The sequence below is a fragment of the Rhipicephalus sanguineus genome, chromosome 2, assembly GCF_013339695.2.
Source record: "Rhipicephalus sanguineus isolate Rsan-2018 chromosome 2, BIME_Rsan_1.4, whole genome shotgun sequence".
In the NCBI taxonomy this organism is placed as follows: Eukaryota; Metazoa; Arthropoda; class Arachnida; order Ixodida; family Ixodidae; genus Rhipicephalus; species Rhipicephalus sanguineus.
This window is the reverse complement of record NC_051177.1, coordinates 1391815-1414776: the sequence shown is the minus strand read 5'-3', so window position 1 is coordinate 1414776 and position 22962 is coordinate 1391815. Positions and strand designations below refer to the sequence as shown.

At 49.8% G+C, this 22962-nt stretch overlaps 2 protein-coding genes and 1 long non-coding RNA gene across 4 annotated transcripts in view; 2 read left to right on the top strand and 1 right to left on the bottom strand.

Moving 5' to 3' along the window:
• The window catches only part of LOC119382338 (transmembrane protein KIAA1109 homolog), a 961129-nt gene that overhangs the window by 533209 nt on the left and 404958 nt on the right, over nt 1–22962 (bottom strand). The gene's annotated exons all lie outside the window — the stretch shown is intronic.
• Nucleotides 3974–5945, top strand: LOC125757073 (uncharacterized). Its single transcript, XM_049412185.1, has 2 exons — nt 3974–4047; nt 4941–5945. Exon 2 carries the CDS (start codon nt 5169–5171, stop codon nt 5727–5729), a length of 561 nt encoding a protein of 186 aa, XP_049268142.1. The 5' UTR covers nt 3974–4047; nt 4941–5168; the 3' UTR covers nt 5730–5945.
• On the top strand, nt 10948–12411 carry LOC125757075 (uncharacterized). Its single transcript, XR_007415023.1, has 3 exons — nt 10948–11392; nt 11961–12168; nt 12258–12411. It is a non-coding gene; the product is annotated as an uncharacterized LOC125757075 (long non-coding RNA).

The window sequence follows — 22962 nt, the reverse complement described above, 5'->3', positions numbered from 1 at the left end:
TGTGCTGAGTGCTTGGCCGCCCCAAAAGTCCTTACCAGAAGAGGTGAAGCCGTTCTACCTTATTAGAGAGGAACTTTCTGTTGTCAATGATCTTCTACTGCGAGCGGAGCGCCTCGTGGTTCCGTCCTCTCTCACTGCCCAGTTCATTTCCACCGCACATGAGACACATCCTGGTATCACGCGCACGAAAGCGCGACTTCGTGAGCGGTTCTGGTGGCCACGAATGGATAAGGAAGTAGAAACAGCAGTGAAAAACTGCCACATCTGCCTCGAGGCCGATAAATCTGCCAAGACATCACCAGCGCCACTGCAACCTGTTGAATGGCCTGAACAACCATGGCAAAAGCTGCCCTTAGACATTGTTGGCCCCTTGGAGCGCGCACTTCACAACAGCAGATTTGCTATAACGCTTGTTGATTACCACTCCAATTGGCCAGAGGTATATTTTTGCCGTGAGGTATCCACGAGCACAGTGAAAGACTTTTTAACTGGTGTTTTTGCCCGCGAAGGCTACCCCGAGGGAATCGTTTTTGACAACGGACCTCAGTTCACTTCCTGGGAATTCATCACCTTTCTGAAAGACAGGGCCATCCGTCTTTTGCATTCATCGGTGTACTACCCCCAGGCGAATGGACAAATTGGACGATTCAACAGGACATTCAAAAACTTTGTTCAAGTTTCACTTCTCGAAGGACGACCCCTCTGACAAGCAGTCATGGACTATCTTGCTATTTACAGGGCTACTCCACAGGCAACCACTGGGGTTGCCCCTGCTGTTCTACTGCATGGTAGAATGCCCAGAACCAAGCTGGACGTCGTTGGCTTCTCAGCACCAGCATTCGCTAAAGACCCGGCTAAGGAATTGGCGCGACTACATCGTATGGTCCGGCGTCAACAGCGGAGCAGCAAGCTGTACACAGCCAAGAGGAGAGCTGCCAAGGAACCTGGGATAGCTGCAGGCGACATTGTTCGTGTCAGGAAACCATCCGTTCGTTTTAAGGGCGACTGCTCTTTCTCTTCACCAACTAAAGTGCTGGAAAGGAAGGGACCTGCTTCTTACAGGCTTGAAGACGGCCGTACGTGGAATGCCTCCAAGCTTTCCAGGGTTCCAGAGGGGGGTGATTCCCACCAGTTGCAGCTACCTGTGCCGCAGTTTCCAGTTTCGGTGCCACAAGCTGCCGGGCTACAACCTGCCGTATCGGATCTGCCACCTGCTGGCGTACTGCAACCTGCCGTGCCGCAGCCGCAGTCTCCTGGCGTAATGCAACCTGCCGTGCCGCAGCCGCTGTCTCCTGGCGTAGTGCAGTCTCCTGTGCTGCAGCCGCCTTCTGGGACGCAATCGCCATCTTCTGGGGTACTGCAGCAGCCAACCTCAGCAGTACACCAGTCAGAGCGGCTGACCCGAAGGCGCCAGCCACCAGCCTGGCTTCAAGACTATCAGACCAACTTTTAGTTACGGTCTGAAATTGTGTTTATTCTGTATTATGTAAATAAGTAGAGTGAATACTTCGGTTTTTTTGTTACTAATATGTACTAACAACTAACCACTAAAAATAAGGGGAGGAGTATGTTGTATTCAGTTTTGGTTTCGTTTTTGTTCCTTCATCCCCCAGGGGGTGCATTTACTCATTGCATATAAACCATGTATCATAGTCAATAAAGGGAGTTCTTGTTCCATTCATCGTGACGGCTGGAGTCTGACTCCCTTCCTTAGACATCACATAGCGCATGGCTGTAGTGCAACTCGTTTAAAAAAAAATAAACACTTGGATGTTGGCATTTTGTGTTCTTTCTTCTGTTTCTTCTTGTCTTTGCACTGTTAAGAATTTGTAATCATAGTTCCTAACACATTTCCACGCCGCTGTGAATAATTCAAGTGCACAGGCAACAGCAGTGGCGGCGTATCAGCTGGTGGAGCTACCGGGAGAAATCGGTGCAGCACGATTTGGGCGGGACCTATAGTTGCTGAGCAACCGGCTATGTCGTGACTTACAAATTGCCCCCAGTCCCTGCTTGGGCGTGGTATCGAGTTGGTGTAGATATTTTTTCTTTCGCAGGAAGTTCATACATTGTGGCATTCGATGCACTTACTAGTAACTTCCCTGAAGTCGAGAAACTTGCTGATGGCACTGCGACGACGACCATCACGGCACTGAGTGCCATGTTCGCACAGTACGGCGTACCCATGGAAGTGTGCACCGACAATGGGCCACAATTTGTAAGTCACGTGTTTGCAGCCTTTGCAAGAAAATCCGATTTTACTCATGTTACCCCTATTGAAAATCGGGGGTTGGTGGATGCTGCAAATCTTGGTGGACATGGTGGAAGCAATAGTGGACAAGGTGGAAAGAATAGTGGATGTGGTGGAAGCTGTGGTGGTCATGATGGCTGATGATGGCGAGAGTGGAAAAAATGGTGGCAGATGGTGGTGGTGGTGGCGAGCTTCTTTTGGTGTTAAGTGGAAAATGCTGGCCGATGGTGGCGAGCAAAACATGTTTGGTGGATGACTTGGTGAACAAGCTGGATGACGGTGGCAGGATGGAAGCGTGGTGGATGACGGTGGCATGATGGAAGTGAACGTGACATTATGAGAAGTCGCTGTCAGTTCTAATGTTTTCCTCTTGAATGTGCAGAAATATATGCAGTTCAAAGAAGCCAACACCGATCATTAAGCTTTCCAGCACTGATTTTTTTTTATTCATGCGGCGCCAATAACCGCCACAGGTTTTCTTGAGCACAGCAGCCGTGAATGTTTACATTTTTACGCGCGTACTTATCAGGTTTACATCCGCGATGTGCTGCTGCATTTTGATGTTTACAAGTCTAGGAGTATCGGTGTGAACGGCGACAGTAACTGTGTTACATCGCCGCGCATTTGCCGAGAAGTAAATGAGTCCTTCCAGCGGGGAGACCAGAAAACAGCCTCCGCTTGATACCGTCACGCTTGAAACGCAACTCTGGCAATTCTTGCACACTCACTTACCTCAGCGGCACTTTAAGGTAATAGTGAAAATGCATGCAAAGCTAAAATGCACAAACTTTTACCTTCGGCCTGCGTCGAGATAAGCCCCACCAAGTATGACTACCACCATCATATTCTACCACCATGATTGCCACCAAAGGTTAGACATAGCGTAGCGACCGAGTCCGTCTACGTGTTATCGGCGCTTCTGGTTTCAGTATACACGATTCCGGTGAGTACGAATGACTTTACAGCACACCTGTGACATCGGCTAACCTAAATGAAGCATTTTTTTCTCGTGTACGGTGTCCGCACAAGAAGCGATGAGCATAGATGCGACGCGCTTCCAGCAAACACCTCCGGTCACCAACCGCCGCCGGTAGCACTCGCCGGCGCCTCTCTGACACGTATGCGATAACATAGAGTTGTCAATTCGTACGCCTTACTGAACCAATATGATGGCATATTTTTCCCACGCACTGCACTTGTTTTGGCCCAGCTCTTATACAGTTGTAGCTAATGATACAGCGACAGATCAGTGCGCTGGCACGGCTGCGCTGTACGTTGCGCGAAAAAAAAAACATCACAATACTCAATCAATTGTACGCGCGTATTTATCGAATGAGATTAGTGTCGACAGAAAGCCTCTGCACATGTCGCACTTTGGAAAAAGCGAGAAACGGCTATTAAAACTTCGCAGTAACACCCGGTTGACTGTACTCGCGCTCCTCGCTCCACTTGACATATTTCTTTGGAGTTACGTTGTGAATTCTAAAAAAGAGTTAGCGCTGTTGCCATTATCGACGTGCCATTCGTTACCGGCAGCAGTTTGTTTGCGTTTAATAACTACGCAAATTTTAGTAGGGTGTGAAGATCGCGTCTGTCTTCAGTATGAGACATACAAAACTGAAGCCTAACGGTGTATTAGTATGTTGACTAGTCATTTTGCAAGTCGTCAAGCAAGTGTCAGCGTGGCGTAGTGGTAAAGTACTCGGCTCGGGATCCGCAGGTCAGCCCTCGCTACCCACAATCTAATGGCCTAGCGAAAAAAGGGGTCCAGGTTGTCAAGCGTATAATGAAGACATGTGTGCACGCACACGAAGACTTCTGGCTGGGCCTGCTGGCCTACCGCTGTATGCCACTGGAGGATGGCCGATAGCCAGCGGAACTTCTGCAGGGCAGATGCCCGAGATCTAATCTTTCTGATTTTTCTGCAGTGCCGACAACCGTCGTGAAGAAGCGCCAGCAGAAGAGCAGCGGAAAGCCCCTACCACCTTTGCCTAAAGGATCGGTCGTGAGGTTCGGGGACAAAACGTGGACACAGAAAGAGCAAGTCGTTGCAACTGCTGCGCCCAGGTCGTACAAAGTTCAAACCGTGGATTGTCGGCTGTTCAGGCGCAACAGGCATCATCTTCTGCAAACCGGTGAAAGGTGTGCGGTAGACGTCAGCGACGACACTTCTTCCGAGTGTGAGCCAAATGACCCCGGCTCATCAGCTCCAGACGTCTCGCCAGCTGCCCCAGCACGATCGTTGCTCGCCTCGACAACAGTCCACCACGGACAGCGTAGCACCCGCATGTGCTGTGCACCACGAGTCACCAACTTGTCCAGGTCTGACACTAAGCCCACGAAGGTCTGCTCGTACAGTCAAGCCTCCGAGGAGGCTTCATTACGATGCTGCTTTCAATCAAATGCACTGAAGTGTTGTTTTCATTACCCCCCAGGGTCTGTATCGATATAAGCTGTCTGCGCTTTCGTGACAGCGTGTTGACTGTGTTATCGTGATCCGTGCGTTTATCACTGAGACTGCCCCGGCCCCACTACCTATATAAAGACATGTTAATAAACCCTGCTGTTCTTCTTGTTCCTGTCAACATGTAGTTGCCTCTCTTTTTTGTCAGACACGTGACACGTTATTGACTAGTGTTCCCAGTCGTTGTGTGTGTCACTTGTTCCCCTTGTCCAGCGTCTTTTTGAGTGGTCTTTGCTTCAGCGTCATGTACCAACTGACCCAGATTTCGACGTTATCTGCGAGTGTTAATCCTTTTCTGTGTCGACTCTCACCGAACAGATGGACTGAAATGGAAGCAATAGCCGCAGGGACGTCTCTGAGAGGAGACCGCCTCGTCGCGGCCCCAGCGCACCCAGGCATCACAGCGGACACCTTCGCGGAGGAGCCCCAGCAGGCGACAACAAAGCCGCCTGTATGCCCTGCCACTTAACCACTGATGCCCAGTTGCCCTTTCGCCTCACTGCCCAACCCCCGCACAAGACAGGCCCACTTATCAACCTCGCTTATCAAGCCCAGCCGGGAGAGCCGGCCGCCTCGCCTCACAGCCGCTACCGGGATGTGGCCACCTGGACGAGCCAGGAGGGAGTGGACCCCCTGATAGCGTACGTCTCGTCGAGGCCCTGGCGCCGGCAGGAGAGGGCCCGCGTTGGGACGCCTCTGGCCTGCCTGTACTGCCTTTTTCAAGGCAGGACGGTGGCGGATGCGGACCGGAGGGCGAATGGGGCATGCCTCCCTGTGCCCGCAGGGACGCGGCTATGTCTGTGCGGCGCCGTCATGGTGCACGATTCACATGAGCAGAGCAAGCTGCACTGGCGCCACACGGGACACACCCTGCCACCGAGCTGCGATGCCTCCGAGGAACGCCCCAGCAAGGCGGCCAGGGCCATGCTGGCACGGGCGGCCCGGGAGGCGGACTTTGCTCAGTGGCTGCTGACAACAGCCACTGGCCATGCGGCGAGAGTGGGTCCGCCCTAAGGGCTGCCAGCAGAAGTCAGGACGACGGCGGTGGCGATGGAGGCCGGGATGGCAGCGGTAACGGCGACGGAGGACACGACCGTGGCTATGCTAGGGGCTGCGGCGACACCACTGGAGGCACCGGCGGCACCAACGTCAGAGCCGCCAGGGCAGGAGAGCATGGACGCGACCGGGCCCTCCTTGAGGAAGAATAAAAACATTTTTTATTATTCTCATGGTTCAGTCTCTGTCGTCCGAGGGCTTTCTTAAGAGGAGGAGGATGTGGGAGACCACGCGCGCCCATTTCCTTTCCTTAAGGCTGGCGTGATCGCGAACTGACGGCGGGAGCAAAGGGGCCGCCCCTTTCCGGGCCCCTTTCCGCCGCCCCACCGCCACCCCTTTCCGGGCAACCCCTTCTTTCCCGCCGCTCCTCGCGCCAATCCTCGCATCCCGGCTCGCGGGAAAGGGAACTCGCCCTGCGAGGGAAACAACCCTCGCGGTGGGGAGGGAGACGGGAGGTGGATAAAACAGCCGACCAGGGAGGGAGATGCGCTCTCTTGCTCTGCTGACCTGCCGGGAACCACTTCACCACCCCAAGACCCTGCGAGCCGACCATCGACCGAAGGTGTAAGCGTTACCCTTTGTTTTCTACTAGAGCGGACTATAAAGTGTTGTTTGTTGTTCTAGCCTGTTGCCCTATTCGCCCGAACCCGTCGTAGCTGCGATGACTCGCGCTACGGGAAGGGGACGTTGACACATGCACGGTACGACTATTTGCGGCTGGGACCGGAGCTAGGCTTCTGCACCAGCCGTGCATAGAGCGAACCTCTTCAACGTGGACGACGTCACGGGATAGCAGAGCAGAAGAGTTTGTGGGATTATCTGGGACAATTCTGTACATAACGTCTGTAATTCGTCGAAGCCCGTGTATGGGCCCGTGTAAGAGCAAGCAGCTTCTCTGAGAGGCCGGCACGTCGCATATGGGACCAGAGAACAACAAGGGAACCCATTGGACAACGTTCGTCACGATGCCACTCGTCGTAACGGTGCTTCTGTGTTTTTTGCGAAGCCGTCAATCTGTTGCGGGCAACCTGACAAGCGTGGTCAGTGCGGGCAATAGCGTCGCGTGCGTGTTCCGTGGTCGACTCTGCAGCAGCCGGAAGGAAGGTATCCAGTGGCAACGTTGGTTCGCGTCCAAACAAAAGATAAAACGGTGAGTATCCAGCAGTGTCACGCCGAGAGAAGTTGTACGCGAACGTCACGTATGGCTAGTGCACGGTCCCAGTCACGATGATCGGTCGACACGTATTTCGAAAGCATGTCTGTAAGGGTCTGGTTTAAGCGCTCTGTAAGCTCCTTTGTCTGGGTGTGGTACGAGGTCGTGAGCTTATACTGGGTGGATATCGAACTTTAGAAAGGAAAGTACGCGTCCTCAATCTGTCAGCAATTGTCGTGGAGCACCGTGTACTAAAATAAGATCTCGAAGTAAAAAATCAGTGACGTCTGTAGCGCAGCTGGTTGGCAAGGCTCGCGTGATTGCGTAGCGGGTCAGCAACGCCAACCCACTTGTTTCCTGAAGTGGATGTTGGAAATGGGACCGAGAGGGTCCAAACCGACTCAGAAGAAGGGCTCCGAAGAGATGTCGATAGACTGAAGATACCTGGCAGGAAGTCCCGACGGCTTTTTGCAGCACTGACATAATGCCACACAGAGCATACAAGGCCTAGGCCAGTAGAAGCAGCGGCGCACACGGTCATACGTGTGAGAAACGCCAAGGTGACCAGTGGTTGGGGCGTCATGAAGCTTGCGGAGGCCTGTGCAGCGCAGGTGCTTTGGGACGACCGGCAGTAGATCGGGACCAGCGGGTGAAAAACTACGCCGATATGAGGTGTTATCTTTGAAGGCAAACATAAGCACAGAGGCATCGTGAGGGGAGGATTGCAGCCGTTGTATTATCCGACTTGTATGCAGATCCCGATGCTGCTCGTCGCCAAGGCGAAGCAGCTGGGAGAGGGAAAATACGCAGTTGATGGAGCCAGTGCTCGTAGAGTCCCCGTCAGCCACAGGATAGCGTGATAGGCAATCCGCATTTTGGTCCAGTTTTCCACTCTTGTACACTACCATGTAGGAATACTCTTGCAAGCAGAGTGCCCAGCGAGCGAGACGACCTGTGGGGTCTTTCAAAGAGGCAAGCCAACAAAGGGCATGATGGTCGGTGAGCACTGTAAACGGTCGGCCGTATAAGTAAGGGCGAACTTTCGCAGCTGCCCACACCAGAGCGAGACATTCGCGCTCTGTGATTGAATAATTTCGCTCCGAGGTGGACAGCAGCCGGCTGGCATAAGCTATCATGTGATTCTGCCCACGTTGTCGCTGGGCCAACACAGCGCCAATTCCGTAACCACTGGCGTCAGTGCGGACTTCGGTTGGCACAGAAGGGCCGAAGTGGGCCCGAACAGGGGAAGATGTCAGCAGTGTGACTAGCTTGGAGAAAGCTTCTGCTTGCGAGGGACCCCAGTTAAAGGGTATGTCTTGTTTGAGCAGGTCCGTCAGAGGTCTAGCCATTATGGCGAAGTCTTTGACAAACTGCCGAAAGTAGGAGCAGAGCCCTACAAAGCTGCGAACATCTTTGGTGGTTGTCGACACAAGGAAGTCCTTCACGGCTCGAATCTTTTCCGGATCAGGCTGTATGCCGGAGGCATCAACAATATGCCCAAGGATCGTAATGCAGCGGCGGCCAAACCGGCACTTGGACGAATTCAGCTGAAGTCCGGGGTGACGGAACACTTCAAGAATGGCTGAAAGTCTCTCAAGGTGTGTTTCGAACGTGGGCGAAAACACAATAGACCTTTTTCAAGCACACCAGCGCCACCAACGGGCGCGCAAGTGCTCGTGGGAAATGTGTGTACGCCGTTGCGACGAGCGCGCGGGCCTCGCGCTGTAGCTTTCCGCTTGCGCCGTGCCAGGACCTCTTAGACACAGTGAAATTGGCAAGGTGCAACATGTTACTGCGCAATTAAATCACGAACTTCAGTGTTTAGCTGCGACGGCCTCTCGACGATTTCCATCTGTCCCACTGCTGGACCAGTTGAGCGGCTCAGAAGCGTCACTTTTCATTAATTTTTTTGGCGCAAGTGCGCCTTACGGCATAAGTGAAAAAAAAAAACAAAAACAAAAAAAAAACAACTCGGTTGCCTATGAAGTGCATGAGCGGCCTATGATTCGCCGATGCATTTGGAATCAACGTCCATCGACACTGTCGAAGAGTACAGCGTAAGGTTCTGATATTTAAAAAGTACACTAGAAAGTGTAGTCGGCATTTGGGGGAATGAGATGCATTCATTGCGACGCTCACACCATATATGTAACGAACGATAAGTGCCTGCTAACCTTCGTTGGTGCTATAACTACGGGTTGGAATAATACTTAAAGCAAAAAAAGAAAGGAGCAGTACAAGGAAGCAAATGCACAAACCAGCGCTCACACACAATTGAAAGTTTATTGCACGCGTGAAAAATAGCATATATACAAAAATGGGGGTGCGTCGCGCGTGTCATAAAGAGGCACTAAAAGTCAAACAACCAAGGCGCGTGCTTACAGTCGATTATTATAGTTGAATTCCTTGTCTTGTGACGATTGAGAAGGTTGACTGACACAAAGTGTGGCGTTATTTGTGACATGATAGGCCTCGTAAATTTCTCGCGTTGTCTGATTAGGTTGATGGTAAAAGATTACTGTGCTTTCTACGATGGGATTACACTTTCATGACTGACATAGCAACGCGAGATGAGACGGCTCCATTCAATGAATTTCGATGCTCGCTGAGGCGCGTATTAATACATTGTTAAGGATTTCCCGTGGCCTCACGCGGGGCCCCCAACCAACAGTAGCCTCCCGCGGGGTCCCCAAAGACGAAACATCTCAGCGTTGGGACACAAGTCCGTTTTCTACAGGGTCGTAAAGCGTCTCTCACAGCCCCCCACAGCAGACACGCAGTACTCCGCTCCGGTCAACGTAACTGTACACCACACCGCCCTCTCAAGCACGGCCGAAACCCGGGACGGGGTGGTGGGGCTTTCCTGGAAAGGCATCTGGACTGCGCACGTGGCGTTCAACAAGTGAAAATGGAAGCAAAACAGGAGAAATACCACGAGGGTGAGAGAGTGGCCGGTGCGGGGGAACTTCGAAGACGGAGCAGAGACTTTTGAGCCACGAACCAACCCAGGTGAAAATGAGTAACTGGGAATCCAACTGGTTTCAACTGGTATCAACTGGGACCAAATGGTTCCAGTTGGGAAACAACTGGTCCCAGTTGATTCCAGTTGCAACTGGTCCCAGTTAGCAGCTGGTCCCAGTTACAACTCAACTGGTCCCAGTTAATTCCAGTTGCAACTGGTCCCAGTTAGCAGCTGGTTCCAGTTACAGCTCAACTGGCCACCAACGGGAACCATGACCAGTTGAACTGGAAGAAGCTGATCCCAGTTGGAAACCATAACCAGTTAAATTGGAAGCAAGTGGTCCCAGTTGCGCCCTAACTGGAAGTGCGACCAGTTGTCCTGGTTGTACGGTTCTTCAAAGTGAAAGAAGAAAGATAATTGAACGCATACGCAGCATGCGCACTTGAGTAAATGGGTTTTATCTAAGAGCTTTTTGTGTCCTATTCGCAGAAGGGTACCATCACTGGCCTAGTAATATTCCTAGGACAATGAGAGAATAAGAAAATAGCATCTCATGGTTTGCGAATGAATTATCTTTTCTTGTTTAGACGTCATCCTCTTCGTGTTGTTTAAACCCCATTACATTAATATATACAGCCTTAACCTCACCTGATATATATGTATTTTTTAAAATCATATTATCGTGGATTATTCCGTTGCGCAAATGCGCAACACAGTGCACACAAGCGTACGCTTGTTTTAGCATCGGTACATTCAACTAACATTAAAAAGCTGTTGTCAATCTTTTTACGTCCATCACGGTGACAATACGCGCAACCGAGGCGGGCCCAATTGACGTGGGGGTGTTAATATTGCCGTCGTCTCGCTGGGAGCATGCCATGCTTAATAGTCTTGTGTGCAGCACAGCGGTTACTTCCGTACGAGAACGAAAAATGGAGTAGCTAGTGCCAGTGCCGAAAGCTACCACAGCTGAGACTGCCGACATGCTGCCGACACAAACCCACTCACAAACCGTTGCACAAACTACACAAACGCAGCCTCTCTACATCGACTGCCGTCACATTAGTCCCGTATCTCATAGGCTCAAACATTGAACGAAGCAGTAAAGTAATCAAGCATAAAGATTACATATAAAATAAACTGAAATGAATTATTTCGTGCCAATTCGGCAATATTTAATGGAAGAAAGAAACTGGATAACAAAGACATAAAATTTAGAAAAACAGCGATGCTAGTTTCGTACACCACATGGGACGAGGGCTAGCTACCGAGCGCTCGGTGGTCCGTGGTCGCGCTGCTTAGTTGTGCTGTTTTTCAAAAGGAACGTGCAGTCATGGCGTGCGTAAATTAGACTTTGTCGAATTAGTGTTCGGCAGCTTCATCTGTGGAAGACTTTGACTTCAGGCAAACGCCGGACAAGTGTTTACGCCTGTGACAAGACGGATATATGGACCCATTGTGTGCGGAATGCTGCCTGCCAATTGTCAGCGATGCAGCCGTTTGAAGGTAATTATACCATTTATGCTTCGAGTGCTAGTTGTTCAGTATCCTAGAGAAGATGTAGATATAATGCAGGCAGAGTGCTTTGAGTGTTGAGACGATGGAACGTTGCATTGTAAACAAATGCTTTCTATACTGCTCTAGCTAAGTTTGTTTATGGGTTTGTGCGGAGTGCTCGCAAACTTGCTGCCATTTGTTTGGGAGCATCACAGAAAATGAGTGCCGTGCAATACTTGTGCTTTGAACGGCATGCTAAATAACTATGAAGTGTACTCGTAACTGTCCGCGACGTTCAAAGAAAGCGCTAAGGGCCCGTATTTGCACTCTAAATGAATATTTCTGAACCTGTTGCATGTGTAGGCATATGAATTCGAGTGAAAATAATGGTGTTTTTTTATTATTTTTTGCTGATATATAAACTCGACTTCTAAAAATTCGGAATAGATGCAGCGCATGATCTCTGTAGACACTGTTTGTCGTGTGAATTGTTAGAAGGTAGGTCTGCTGTGTATATCTATAAATTGATATGACTGTTCTGAGACATGCATGAAACATGTTACCTCTTATTTTGCAGCAACGCTGTTTCATTGGTCACGGGTGAATGGCACAGATTCATCAGCTGCGCAGCCCGAAACTTCACCAGTATATTGGTTGAGAAAATACAGCACTGCATGAAAGCCGAGCGGAGGAAATCTTTGCACTGAATGTGCACCCATGCAAAAGGAACCTCGGCGAAGACCCCAAACCCGCACTGACCCCGGAGAAGGTCAACGTCGTTGGAGGTTGGTTTGCTGTGTATATACCTTGTGGTGAATTATTATTACTAATACTTTTAATCTGTTTAACAAGGTATGAACTCTTTATTTTTCAGCGACCCTTGCCCATTGGGCCCGCTCAACAAAAAATGAAGCGCTGGCGGCAGCAACCAACTTGACCAATGTGCTGTCTGAAAAAATCCAGGATAGTGTGAAGGCTGAGCGCCGAAGAGAAAGGGAGGTTGTGCGCAGTCCGGCATTATGAACATTTTTTTTCCGCAAGCTTATTTTGAAATGTAATTTATTTGTTTCAATAAATATATATTAAAACCTTAAATGCTTCTTTCGAATGTCTTAGGTGTTATCACAATAATCCACAAGTTCAAGTGTACTTGAGCTGAGTGGAGTATGATTACATCGGTGGAGACAGGTCCCAGATGGCATCTGGAACCAGAAGGCAACTGGAACCAGTAGGCAACTGGAACCAGTAGGCAACCGGAACCAGTAGGCAACTGGAACCAGTAGGCAACTGGGACCATTTGGCAACTGGGACCAGTTAGGTACTGGAAATGTGTTCCTTAAACCATTTGAACTGGAACCAGTTGAAACCAGTTGGATTCCCAGTTACACATTTTCACTAGGGAAGAATCACGTCTCCAGACAGTTGTAAATTCTGTAAATAAACTTCTTGTTCTAATTGTAATCGAAGCTTTCGTAACATTTTGGTGCCGAAACCCGGGAAGCTCAACGGAAACAAGAAGTTCAACGAGAACAGATGCAACTGTACTGATCGAAGATGGAGCGTCTACAAACAAAGAGGAGCTTGGCGCGCGTCGACCTGCAGAAGCTGAGCGATGAGCTTATGCTGCTGAAGACAACCGATGACCTGGAACCAGAGCACGAGGACCGCATCGCGGAAATAAGCTGAATTGGAGGTCATCGCCAAAGATCTGAAGCATCAAGACGCGCTCATCGACCCGCATGTCACCGACGACGACTTCGCCGAGGAGTGCGCGGGCGTGCGGAAGTACCAGGCGCTCATTACACGTATGCGGACCCGTCTTGAGCACTTGCAACGAAAGAGCCTGTCTGGTGGAGGTACGGTGAACGGAAGTACAACGGCCTTATCGTCCACCAGCAGTGCAAGCCCCCTCAAGCTACCGAAACTGGAACTTCAAAAGTTCAATGGCGACCGAGTTGGATGGCAGCCGTTTTGGGAGCAATTCCGACAGGCTGTCCATGAAAACTGCACCCTTTCGAACATCGAGCGATTCTTATACCTGCGTGCGGTGCTGACAGGCAGAGCTGCTGCAGCGGTGAGTGACATCCAGGCCAGTGAACAGAACTACGACTACGCCATAAAGACTCTGAAGGAGCGTTTCGGCCGACAGGACGTGCTCGTGCAGGAGCACCTCACGCAGCTGTTGAATCTGCAGACAGTTAAACGGCTGGATGACGTTAACGCGCTCCGTCGCCTACACGACAACGTCCAGAGAAACGTCGCTGGGCTGAAGAATTTGGGTGTTCAACCGGACACATATGGTGCGATGCTGTGTGCGGTTTTGTTTCGTGTGCTGCCCACCGAGTGGGCTGTTGAGTTCCACAAGACCCACGCAACGGACAAGGATGTGCTCGACAGCTCGACTCTAGATGCGATTCTTGGCTCGCTTCGCCTGGAACTGGACAGCCGTGAAAGGGCCCACGCAGGCAACACACAAACTCCACATGAGCCGGCCAAGAGTCACCCTCCGAAAGATCAGCATCCGGATTACATCAAAGGAAAGGGTTCTGCCGCCAGCCTTAAAGTGAGTGTGCAACACGAGAATGAAAAGTGCCCCTTTTGTGATTCTCCCTCACATGACGGGGCTGAATGCACTGCTCCCATACCGATAAAGGAAAAGAAGATGAGGCTGCGGAACGCGGCGAGGTGCTACCGTTGCGCGAAAAGAGGGCATATGACGAAAGCGTGCAGAAATTGGACAATCCGGTGCGCGAAATGTGGTCGTCGCCACATTACCTCCCTCTGCGACCCTCCCGTGCCCTCTTCTGAACCGAAGACCGCTGCGGAGCTCCACTCGACGGCTTCGCTGAGCAACAGCAGCAAGAATTCGGTTCTGCTGCAAACGGCGCAAGTATGGGTCGACGGTCCCTGCCGAAAGCGCCTGGCGCGCTGTCTATTTGATGGGGGCAGCCAGCGCTCATTCGTCACCGAGAGCCTCTCTCGAGAACTGAACCTGGAGGTGATCGGTGACGAAGGGGTGACTATCTATCCGTTCGGTGGGGCTGCTAACGTCATGAAGAGCAAGCGACGCCTAGTTCGAGTGTGGCTTCGGAGCCAGTACAGCCGCAAGGAGCATTGCGTTGAGGCGCTCGAGATCGAGGAGATCTGCTCCGACAAAATGGTACTACCAAGCGACGTGCATCACCTCCCCGGAGTGGCTGATCTACAGTTGGCAGACGTGGCGATATCACCGACCCGCGGTGACCGCAGCGACATTGAGATACTCATTGGAGCCGACAGCTATTGGCGTATCGTGAGCGGTGAAGTGCGAGCTATTGAGGGAGCGCTGGTCGCGCTGAACACTGACTTTGGATGGACTCTGCAGGGCCCAATTCCGCAGGCGGCTTCGACCGTGTGTTGCTCGACGGTGGCCGTCCTACGCACCGGGGTGGTGGAGCCGGCGTCCAGCCTTTCCAACGAGCTCCGAGCCTCCTGGGAATTAGAGAGCCTCGGCATCTCGACGAAGGACGGCCCATCGGGGGACGACGAACACGTGAGGCACGATTTTCATTCATTGAGCTTTGTCAACGGCCGCTACGAGTCAAGCCTCCCTTGGAAGCCATTAGATCGACCTTGCGTAGTTGCTGACGTTCCCGCAGAAATCATCCACGAAAAGCGAAGGTTGACCAAGACGGCAGTCGGTAGTGTCTCCGCGACTGCCCCCCCACTTCTCATAGACATCGAGCGCATCAGCGACTTGAATCGTTTGTTACGAGTGACATCTTGGGTGCGTCGGTTCACGCATAACTGCAAACACGGCGCCCAGAGGCGAAATGGCGCGCTCAGTGCTGAAGAAATTCGGGAAGCGCGGGATCTTCTGACCCGACAGGTGCAGAGAGAAGCGTTCGGTGACGCACGGAGCAACGTTGAGTCAAACAGCCGCCTCAAACAACAGCCAGACCTCAAAAGTTTGGAACTGTTCATCGATGACAGCGGATTGTTGCGGCTAAAGGGGCGTTTGCAGAAATCGAATTTGGCCTATGAAACGGCGCGCCCCATCGTCCTGCCCGCATCACATCACTTCGTGGAGCTCCTGATACGGAACGAACACCGGCGGCTGCTGCATGCTGGCTGTTTGGACACATTGACGCAGTTAAGGGAGACATTTTGGATCGTTCGAGTTCGACAGGCAGTAAAGAAGGTGTTGAACCGTTGTTTTGTGTGCAAGAAGATGAGCAGCAAGGCTGCAACGCAGCCTGTCGCGCCACCACCTAGAGACAGGGCATCTGAAGCGGCACCTTTCATGGTATCGGGCCTCGACTTCGCCGGACCAGTGCTCACGAAAACTGATGGCAAGATACAGAAGTCCTACATCTTACTGCTCACATGCGCTGTCACCAGAGCAATCCATTTGGAAACAGTCACCGACCTGTCGACTCGCGGAGAACAATCGACTGCTTCTAACGCCAACGAACTAGCGCGTCGGTGGAAGTATCGCCAGAAATTATCTGATCTACTATGGAAGCGCTGGCGAGCAGAGTACTTGTGCTCTTTAAGATCACATCACCACGCCACTCCGGCAGCAGCAAGTGACTTGCAGGTCAGCGACCTGGTGTTGCTACATGATGACTTTCACCCACGGCATACGTGGAAGGTTGGCAGGATTATTGAAGTTTTTCCGGGACGCGATGGACGCACCCACGCCTGCATGATACGCCTGCCTGGGGGAAAGAACGTACGACGGCCTGTTTAACTTATTCATCTGTTAGAGGCTCGAGGTCAATGAGCTACGCTCATTGGGCGGGGAGTATGTTAAGGATTTCCCGTGGCCTCACGCGGGGCCCCCAACCAACAGTAGCCTCCCGCGGGGTCCCCAAAGACGAAACATCTCAGCGTTGGGACACAAGTCCGTTTTCTACAGGGTCGTAAAGCGTCTCTCACAGCCCCCCACCGCAGGCACGCAGTACTCCCCTCCGGTCAACGTAACTGTACACCACACCGCCCTCTCAAGCACGGCCGAAACCCGGGACGGGGTGGTGGGGCTTTCCTGGAAAGGCATCTGGACTGCGCACGTGGCGTTCAACAAGTGAAAATGGAAGCAAAACAGGAGAAATACCACGAGGGTGAGAGAGTGGCCGGTGTGGGGGAACTTCGAAGACGGAGCAGAGACTTTTGAGCCACGAACCAAGAATCACGTCTCCAGACAGTTGTAAATTCTGTAAATAAACTTCTTGTTCTAATTGTAATCGAAGCTTTCGTAACATACATCGACCAGTCTGACTGATGTACATGTGGACACAAGAAAGAGAAATTTGCGGTTAACTCCTATACACAATTTGCAAAACAATCGGCATGCCTCTGACCACATTTTTCTTTGCCCACCGCAGACCCCTGCCACATGCGACTTAGCTTATTTGAGGCGGCAAACACAAGCTTCACCCCCACATCGCTTCCCTACGTTCTTCAGGCCATGCGACTTCTTATACAAATAACTGCAATATTTCTAGTTTCTTCATTACTGACGGATGGAGGACGTCCGTGTTAATCTTTCTTTGCCATGCGAGCAGATTTTCGCAAACCGATACAACGATACGCAGGATATCCCGTCTCTTTGACTACTTTGCAGCTGGAAACCACTGCTCATCTTATGTGCGCAAGTTTTTTTTTTTTCCAATGCTGTGCGAAATCATGACATCACAACTCCTCGTTTAACAATATTCGAATGCGCCGACGCGAAATTAAACACCGATTTCGCTGAACGCGGGCTATACTGCCTGCAAACGTGCTCCGCAGTGAAACTTAAAAGCATGTATCAAGAAAGTGCAAATTATCAGAGCAAGGCATCTCGCAAGTGAAATATAGTCCCATCCCTTCTTCCTTAAAAACGTTTAGAATGTGCTCACTTCATCTGTACAGCGCGTGACTTGTCAAATGAAATCAAATAATCATCTGTATACCTGAACACTGTAACACCTCTCTAAAGTTTGGTTAAACCCGATCACGAGACGCTATGGCATTAAATGCCATAGCGGCTTGTGAATAAGTAATCATTGAATAAATACGAATTCGGTCTTCCAGGTCACATTGCCCACGATAGCACGTTTTGACTGCGTGTATCGGGACATGATAACTTGCATGCCGCTTAACTGCTACATCCGGTATACATCCGCTCGGTAATACCTACACGGACTGCATCATTCCGTTCGCATTTTATGCGTAGAGATACATGCATGTGCGAGACATGTGTAGTAGACAGACGACTGTGGCGCGAAATACATTTCTTGAAAAAGGGAGCAGCAGAAGAGAAGACAGAGAAGCGCCAACTACCAACTGTTTAATGACAGACTACGAAAGGTACAGTAAAAAAAGAAACATTTCCGCGCATGCGTGAACAGTGAACATCATACGTGCAGCGACATGGTCAAGCCAACATAGTATCTAGGAAGCGCATTTCTGTCGAATACAAAGATATCGAAGTGTCACTGACACAATCAGAACCTTTCTTTTTGATATAGAAAGCTTCCAGCAGCTCTCTAGCCGTTTGTTGTCTGCTTCTGCCAAGAATCAGTACTTGCGCAAAGCAACCTAAGCTGTTGGCATGCTCCCTCAATCTGGTAAGAGAGATCAGGCGCGCCTTCCTGCGCATTGCAACTCCTGCGGATGTGAACCATGCTTTGCGCAAGTACTGATTCTTGGCAGAAGCAGACAACAAACGGCTAGAGAGCTGCTGGAAGCTTTCTACATCAAAAAGAAAGGTTCTGATTGTGTCAGTAACACTTCGATATCTTTGTATTCGACAAAAATGCGCTTCCTATAGATACTATGTTGGCTTGACCATGTCGCTGCATGTCTGATGTTCACTGTTCACGCATGTGCGGAAATGTTTCCTTTTTTACTGTACCTTTCGTAGTCTGTCATTAAACAGTTGGTAGTTGGCGCTTCTCTGTCTTCTCTTCTGCTTCTCCCTTTTTCAAGAAATGTATTTCGCGCCACAGTCGTCTGTACCTAAGCAATATACGCACCAACTAGCCCAGAAGCATGTCCTTTTGATTTAATAATAGTCACCCAGCGGCGAAGCGTTTTTTTCGTTTGGTGCTCCCACGGCGCCAACGAGCAGCGAGCGACGGAACAGCCGGCGGGCTCGCCGTACACACTTTTCCCATAGTGCTTCGCGCGCCCGCGGGGGGTTCTGGGATTGCTTGAAAAAGAACATAGACACATAAACCATTTGAATCCGTGAAGCAGGGAGTCCATCATTCGTTCGAATGTGGCGGGATCATCACATAGGCTGAAAGGCCTGAACTGGTACCTTGAACTGGTAGAGGCCATCAGGTGTTACAAAAATCGTCTTCTCTGGGTCCACGGGATCCACAGCGATCTGCCAATATCCGGAATGAAGGTCGATGGAAGAGAAGTATGCGGCACCATGCAGACAATCAAGAGTGTCGTGAATTTGCAGTAGAGTGTAGGTGTCTTTCCTTGTGGTGTTGTTGAGGTGGCAATAGTCCACACAAAAAGCTCCACGATCCGTCCTTCTTTTTAACTAACACTACCGAAGACACCCCGGGACTGGAGGACGGCTGTATAATGTCCTCCGCTAGCATCTTGTTTACTTGTTGGACGACATTCCACTCAGACGCAGACACTCTGTAGGGGCGGCGGTGAACAGGGTTGGCATCACCCATGTGTATGCGCTGCTGGGCAACGGACGTCTGCCCTAGAGGTCGGTCACCAAAATCACAAATGTCCTGGTAGGACCCGAGAACGCACTGCAGGGCTTCAATGTGTTCAGGCGGAAGGTCAGCGGAGATCATGTTTAAAATTTGACGGCTGCCACCATTTGTTATCGGTGGTGTCTGTTGTGCAGGAACAATGGCATCCAAGGCGAAAGCTTCGACCTGTGAATCTAATAGCGAACAAAGGTGGGCTATGGAAATGCCTTGTGGAAGCACTTGATTTGTGAAGCCGAAATTGACAACTGGTAGCCAGGTTCTGTTAGCCGTGATGCTGAGAACCGTATAGGGAACAGCAACACAATGCGTGAGCAGCAAGTCGGGAAGAGGCGCAGCGTAGTAGTCGCCGTCTGGTACAGCTGGTGAGCATAACATATCAACGTACGTAACAGTTTGCGGGGGCAGATGAATAAAGTCGCTGCAATGTAATCGGCACGAGGGTTGGTACGGCGGGTCGCTGAGTTGTGGCAGTTCAAGGCGGAGCACACCGGCGGAGCAATCCATAAGCGCAGAATTGGCGGCCAGAAAATCCAGCCCAAGTATGAGGTCGTGGGGGCATGTGGCAAGAACAGTAAAAAGGACGACCATCTGATGGCTGGCAACAGTAAGCTGGGCTGTACACATCCCAACGACAGGAACTGTGCCACCATCTGCGACTTGTACCACACTGGTCACGGGTGGCATGAGAATCGTCTTCAAGCTATGACAAAGATCCACACTCATAACAGAGACGTGAGCGCCTGTGACGAAAGCTTGAACGGGAGTGCCATCAACAAGTACTTCAAGTGTGTTCTGGTGTAGACGTAAGGGCAACAGAGGATTTTTGGGTAAGGTCGACAGCGGAGCTTCACCTACAGAAGCTGTGCAGCCTAGTTTTCCACGGACATGCGGTGGCTAAATGACGGTGAGCCACGACGGTGAGCCACGACGCATGGGTGAATGAGAGGAATGGCTTGAAGGCGGCGACGACGAGAAGGGGCAGCCATAGGCCTCAGGGGCGGCGAATGCTAAAGACTCAGTGTGGTTCGGATAATGGTGATTCATTGTGCGGAAGGGGCCGCTGTAAGCGGGACACGGGCTAGAAGTAGAGGGCCACTGGCTGTGACAGTAATGAGCAATGTGGCCTGCACAATTACAGCGGAAGCAGGTCGGCTTATCATCTGCTGTTCGCCATTCGGACGGGTTCCTGGAACGAACAGGGTACCGATGGCGGCGTGTTTTCTCTACAGAGGCTATGGAGGCATCAGTATTGTTCATGGCACATACAGCTGAACACAGAACCAGGTTAGCGAATTCGTGGCGGACAACAACCTGGATAAGGGAGATAGCGGGGGCCGGGGGCCAATGTCTCAGACAACGTCGGTTTATTTATCAGCCGGGCACACGGCCTCGAGTTTGCGTCGGACAATGCGCGTCACATCTTCAGTTGTGGATGGCTGAAAAGGGGTTCCTTCGCAAGACGACGTTGCAGCGGTGTTGGGGAGACGATGGAACTGGTATGGAATGCGCCGACTCTTCGCTTGCTCCAGGTGGCGACAATCCTTCATTACAGAGTCGATGGTCGTGACTTTGGTAAAAACGAGCAGATTGAACTCGTGTGCAATACCCTTTAAAATGTGGGACATCTTGTCAACCTCTGACATAGTGTGGTCAATCTTTTGACACAAGGCTAACACGTGCATGGTTGTCTCTCATGGGAGGCCTGTTCCACGGCTCGTCCGCAGCAGCGCAATCGCGATGCATTGTATGTGGTATGTTCTCAGAGTGTTTTTATTGGCATTGTATTAGCGTATTTGTCATGTTACTATTTACATATTAGATTCAGCTGGCAAGCTTGCTGTTTGTAAAAGATGTCAATAAATGTCCACATGTTCGCTTGCTCAATGGCGTCACTGTGTCCGTGTGTTCCATGAGTGCGGCTCATTCAAACCCCACAAAGTCCGTAGAAATCCAATAACTGCAACTGATACTTCTCTTTTGCTGGCTGCTCACATAAAATTTTAGAAAGAAACTCCAAACGTTTCAAACTGCAAACAGGAATTGACAATGGAAACTGTCCGCGCATTGAGTGTGCATAACAGGTCACGTGAAAACTGCAATGCCAAGCTGCTGTTACATAAACCAGCGCTGTCCCTGCAACAATGTGTACCGACTTGTTGGGGTCATTGTGGCATTTTAAAAATGAACCACATATGAATAAAAGGAATGCGAATGGCAAGGAGCCTCCGCACTACAAATTCACACGACGTCCTCACAAATTGTGTAAATAAGTCCAAACAAAGTTTTGGCCAAAATAAAAATGATAAAAGTTGGCATGCTTGCTTCATTGCTTCTTGTGATTCCAAAATTGCTGTTACTTTCTGTGTAGGTTCATTATTTGAGTGGATAATTACGAAAACAGACTCTTTCGTTCTTACTACAGTAGACAAATAACCACGGCACAAAAATATTCAAATCACACATAGATCAACAACAGAAAGCACAAGAATCACAGCATAGGAAACGCTTTTATGATTGGCTGACTGTTTTTTTACTTTACAGTACACTAAACTCCATTGTTTTGAACATGGCCATGTAATGGTCATGCACAAAAAAAAAAAAATTCCGAAAACTTAAAAAAAAAGACTCTGTTTGCTATGTTATGTGCTCCAAGCATTAACCCTTTCAGAGTCAAAGACGTACATGTACCGTCATCCGTTCAAATCAAATCAAATCAAATCAGTTTTATTTACATCCTGAAGATGTGGGCAAGCTTGGGCAAAAAAGCGATACAATTCGCCTGAGGAAAGCCCAAGACCCCATATACAGGGCATACAGTAGGGACACACAAGGATGTCAAAATGCAATCAAAGAACAAACTAGCGCGTTACATACACGAAAAGATACTGTCACAAATACTATCACAAAATCAAACCAACGCGTTACATGAGGAAAAAAAAAGAAAGAAAGAAAAAGGAGGAAAAAGTGGTTAACGTGACACTTTAAACCTTGTTTCTACAATATTTACGATTACAAAGATAAAGAGTATGTGTCAATGTATATATGTACAGATAGTTAATCGCTAAAGATAATTATTTGACAGAATAATTAATCCATAACAACAGGCAAACATCAAACAAACAAAAAACAATGAAAATACATCTCTCATCATACAGTACAGCAATTTTTTTTTTTTACGGAGATTAGTTACAGGAAGTGTTTTTTAATATCACTTATACTGCGTTTCTCTAATTCTATTTCACTACTGAGGAGTGTGTTTAGTAAGTGAGGCAAACAATACTGCAACATCTGTCGTCCGTATTCTGTTCGGCAAAAGGGGATGTTCCAAAAGTCTTGTTTGCGGAGAGAATAGAAAGGAGCATTTCCTCTCAGGTTAGCGAGATTTAGAAGGTCATGTTGATTTTTATAAACTGACTTTTTATATTTGATAGCTAGTTTCCAATCATAATATTTTTCTATGGGTACAACGTTAAAACGATGAAACAATTCCTTTGTATGCACACGATATTTAACGTTAGCTACAGACTGAAGAGCTCTTTTTTGTAACATAAATATTCTATGGTTATTTCTTTGTGTGGAATTTCCCCACACTAAAAAACAATAGTTTATGTGGGATAAAAAAAGCATGTTGTAGAGCATGAGTTTTATCAATACAGGCAGAATGTGTCGAAATTTTGCAATAGCACCCACACTTTTAGCCATGTGAGATTGAACGTGGTCAAAATGATCGTCCCAGGACATATTTTTTTTGAAACAGGACACCTAAAATTTTTATTGAGTTCACAAATTCTATAGGCGCCGTGCCTAAAAATAAAGGACTATCAATGGTGACTGAAAGCTGACGCGGATGAAAAAGAACGGCCTTTG

Excerpts from the sequence above, each read along its gene's own strand:
- LOC125757073 (XM_049412185.1), top strand. The coding sequence starts at position 5,169 with ATGCCCTGCCACTTAACCACTGATGCCCAGTTGCCCTTTCGCCTCACT.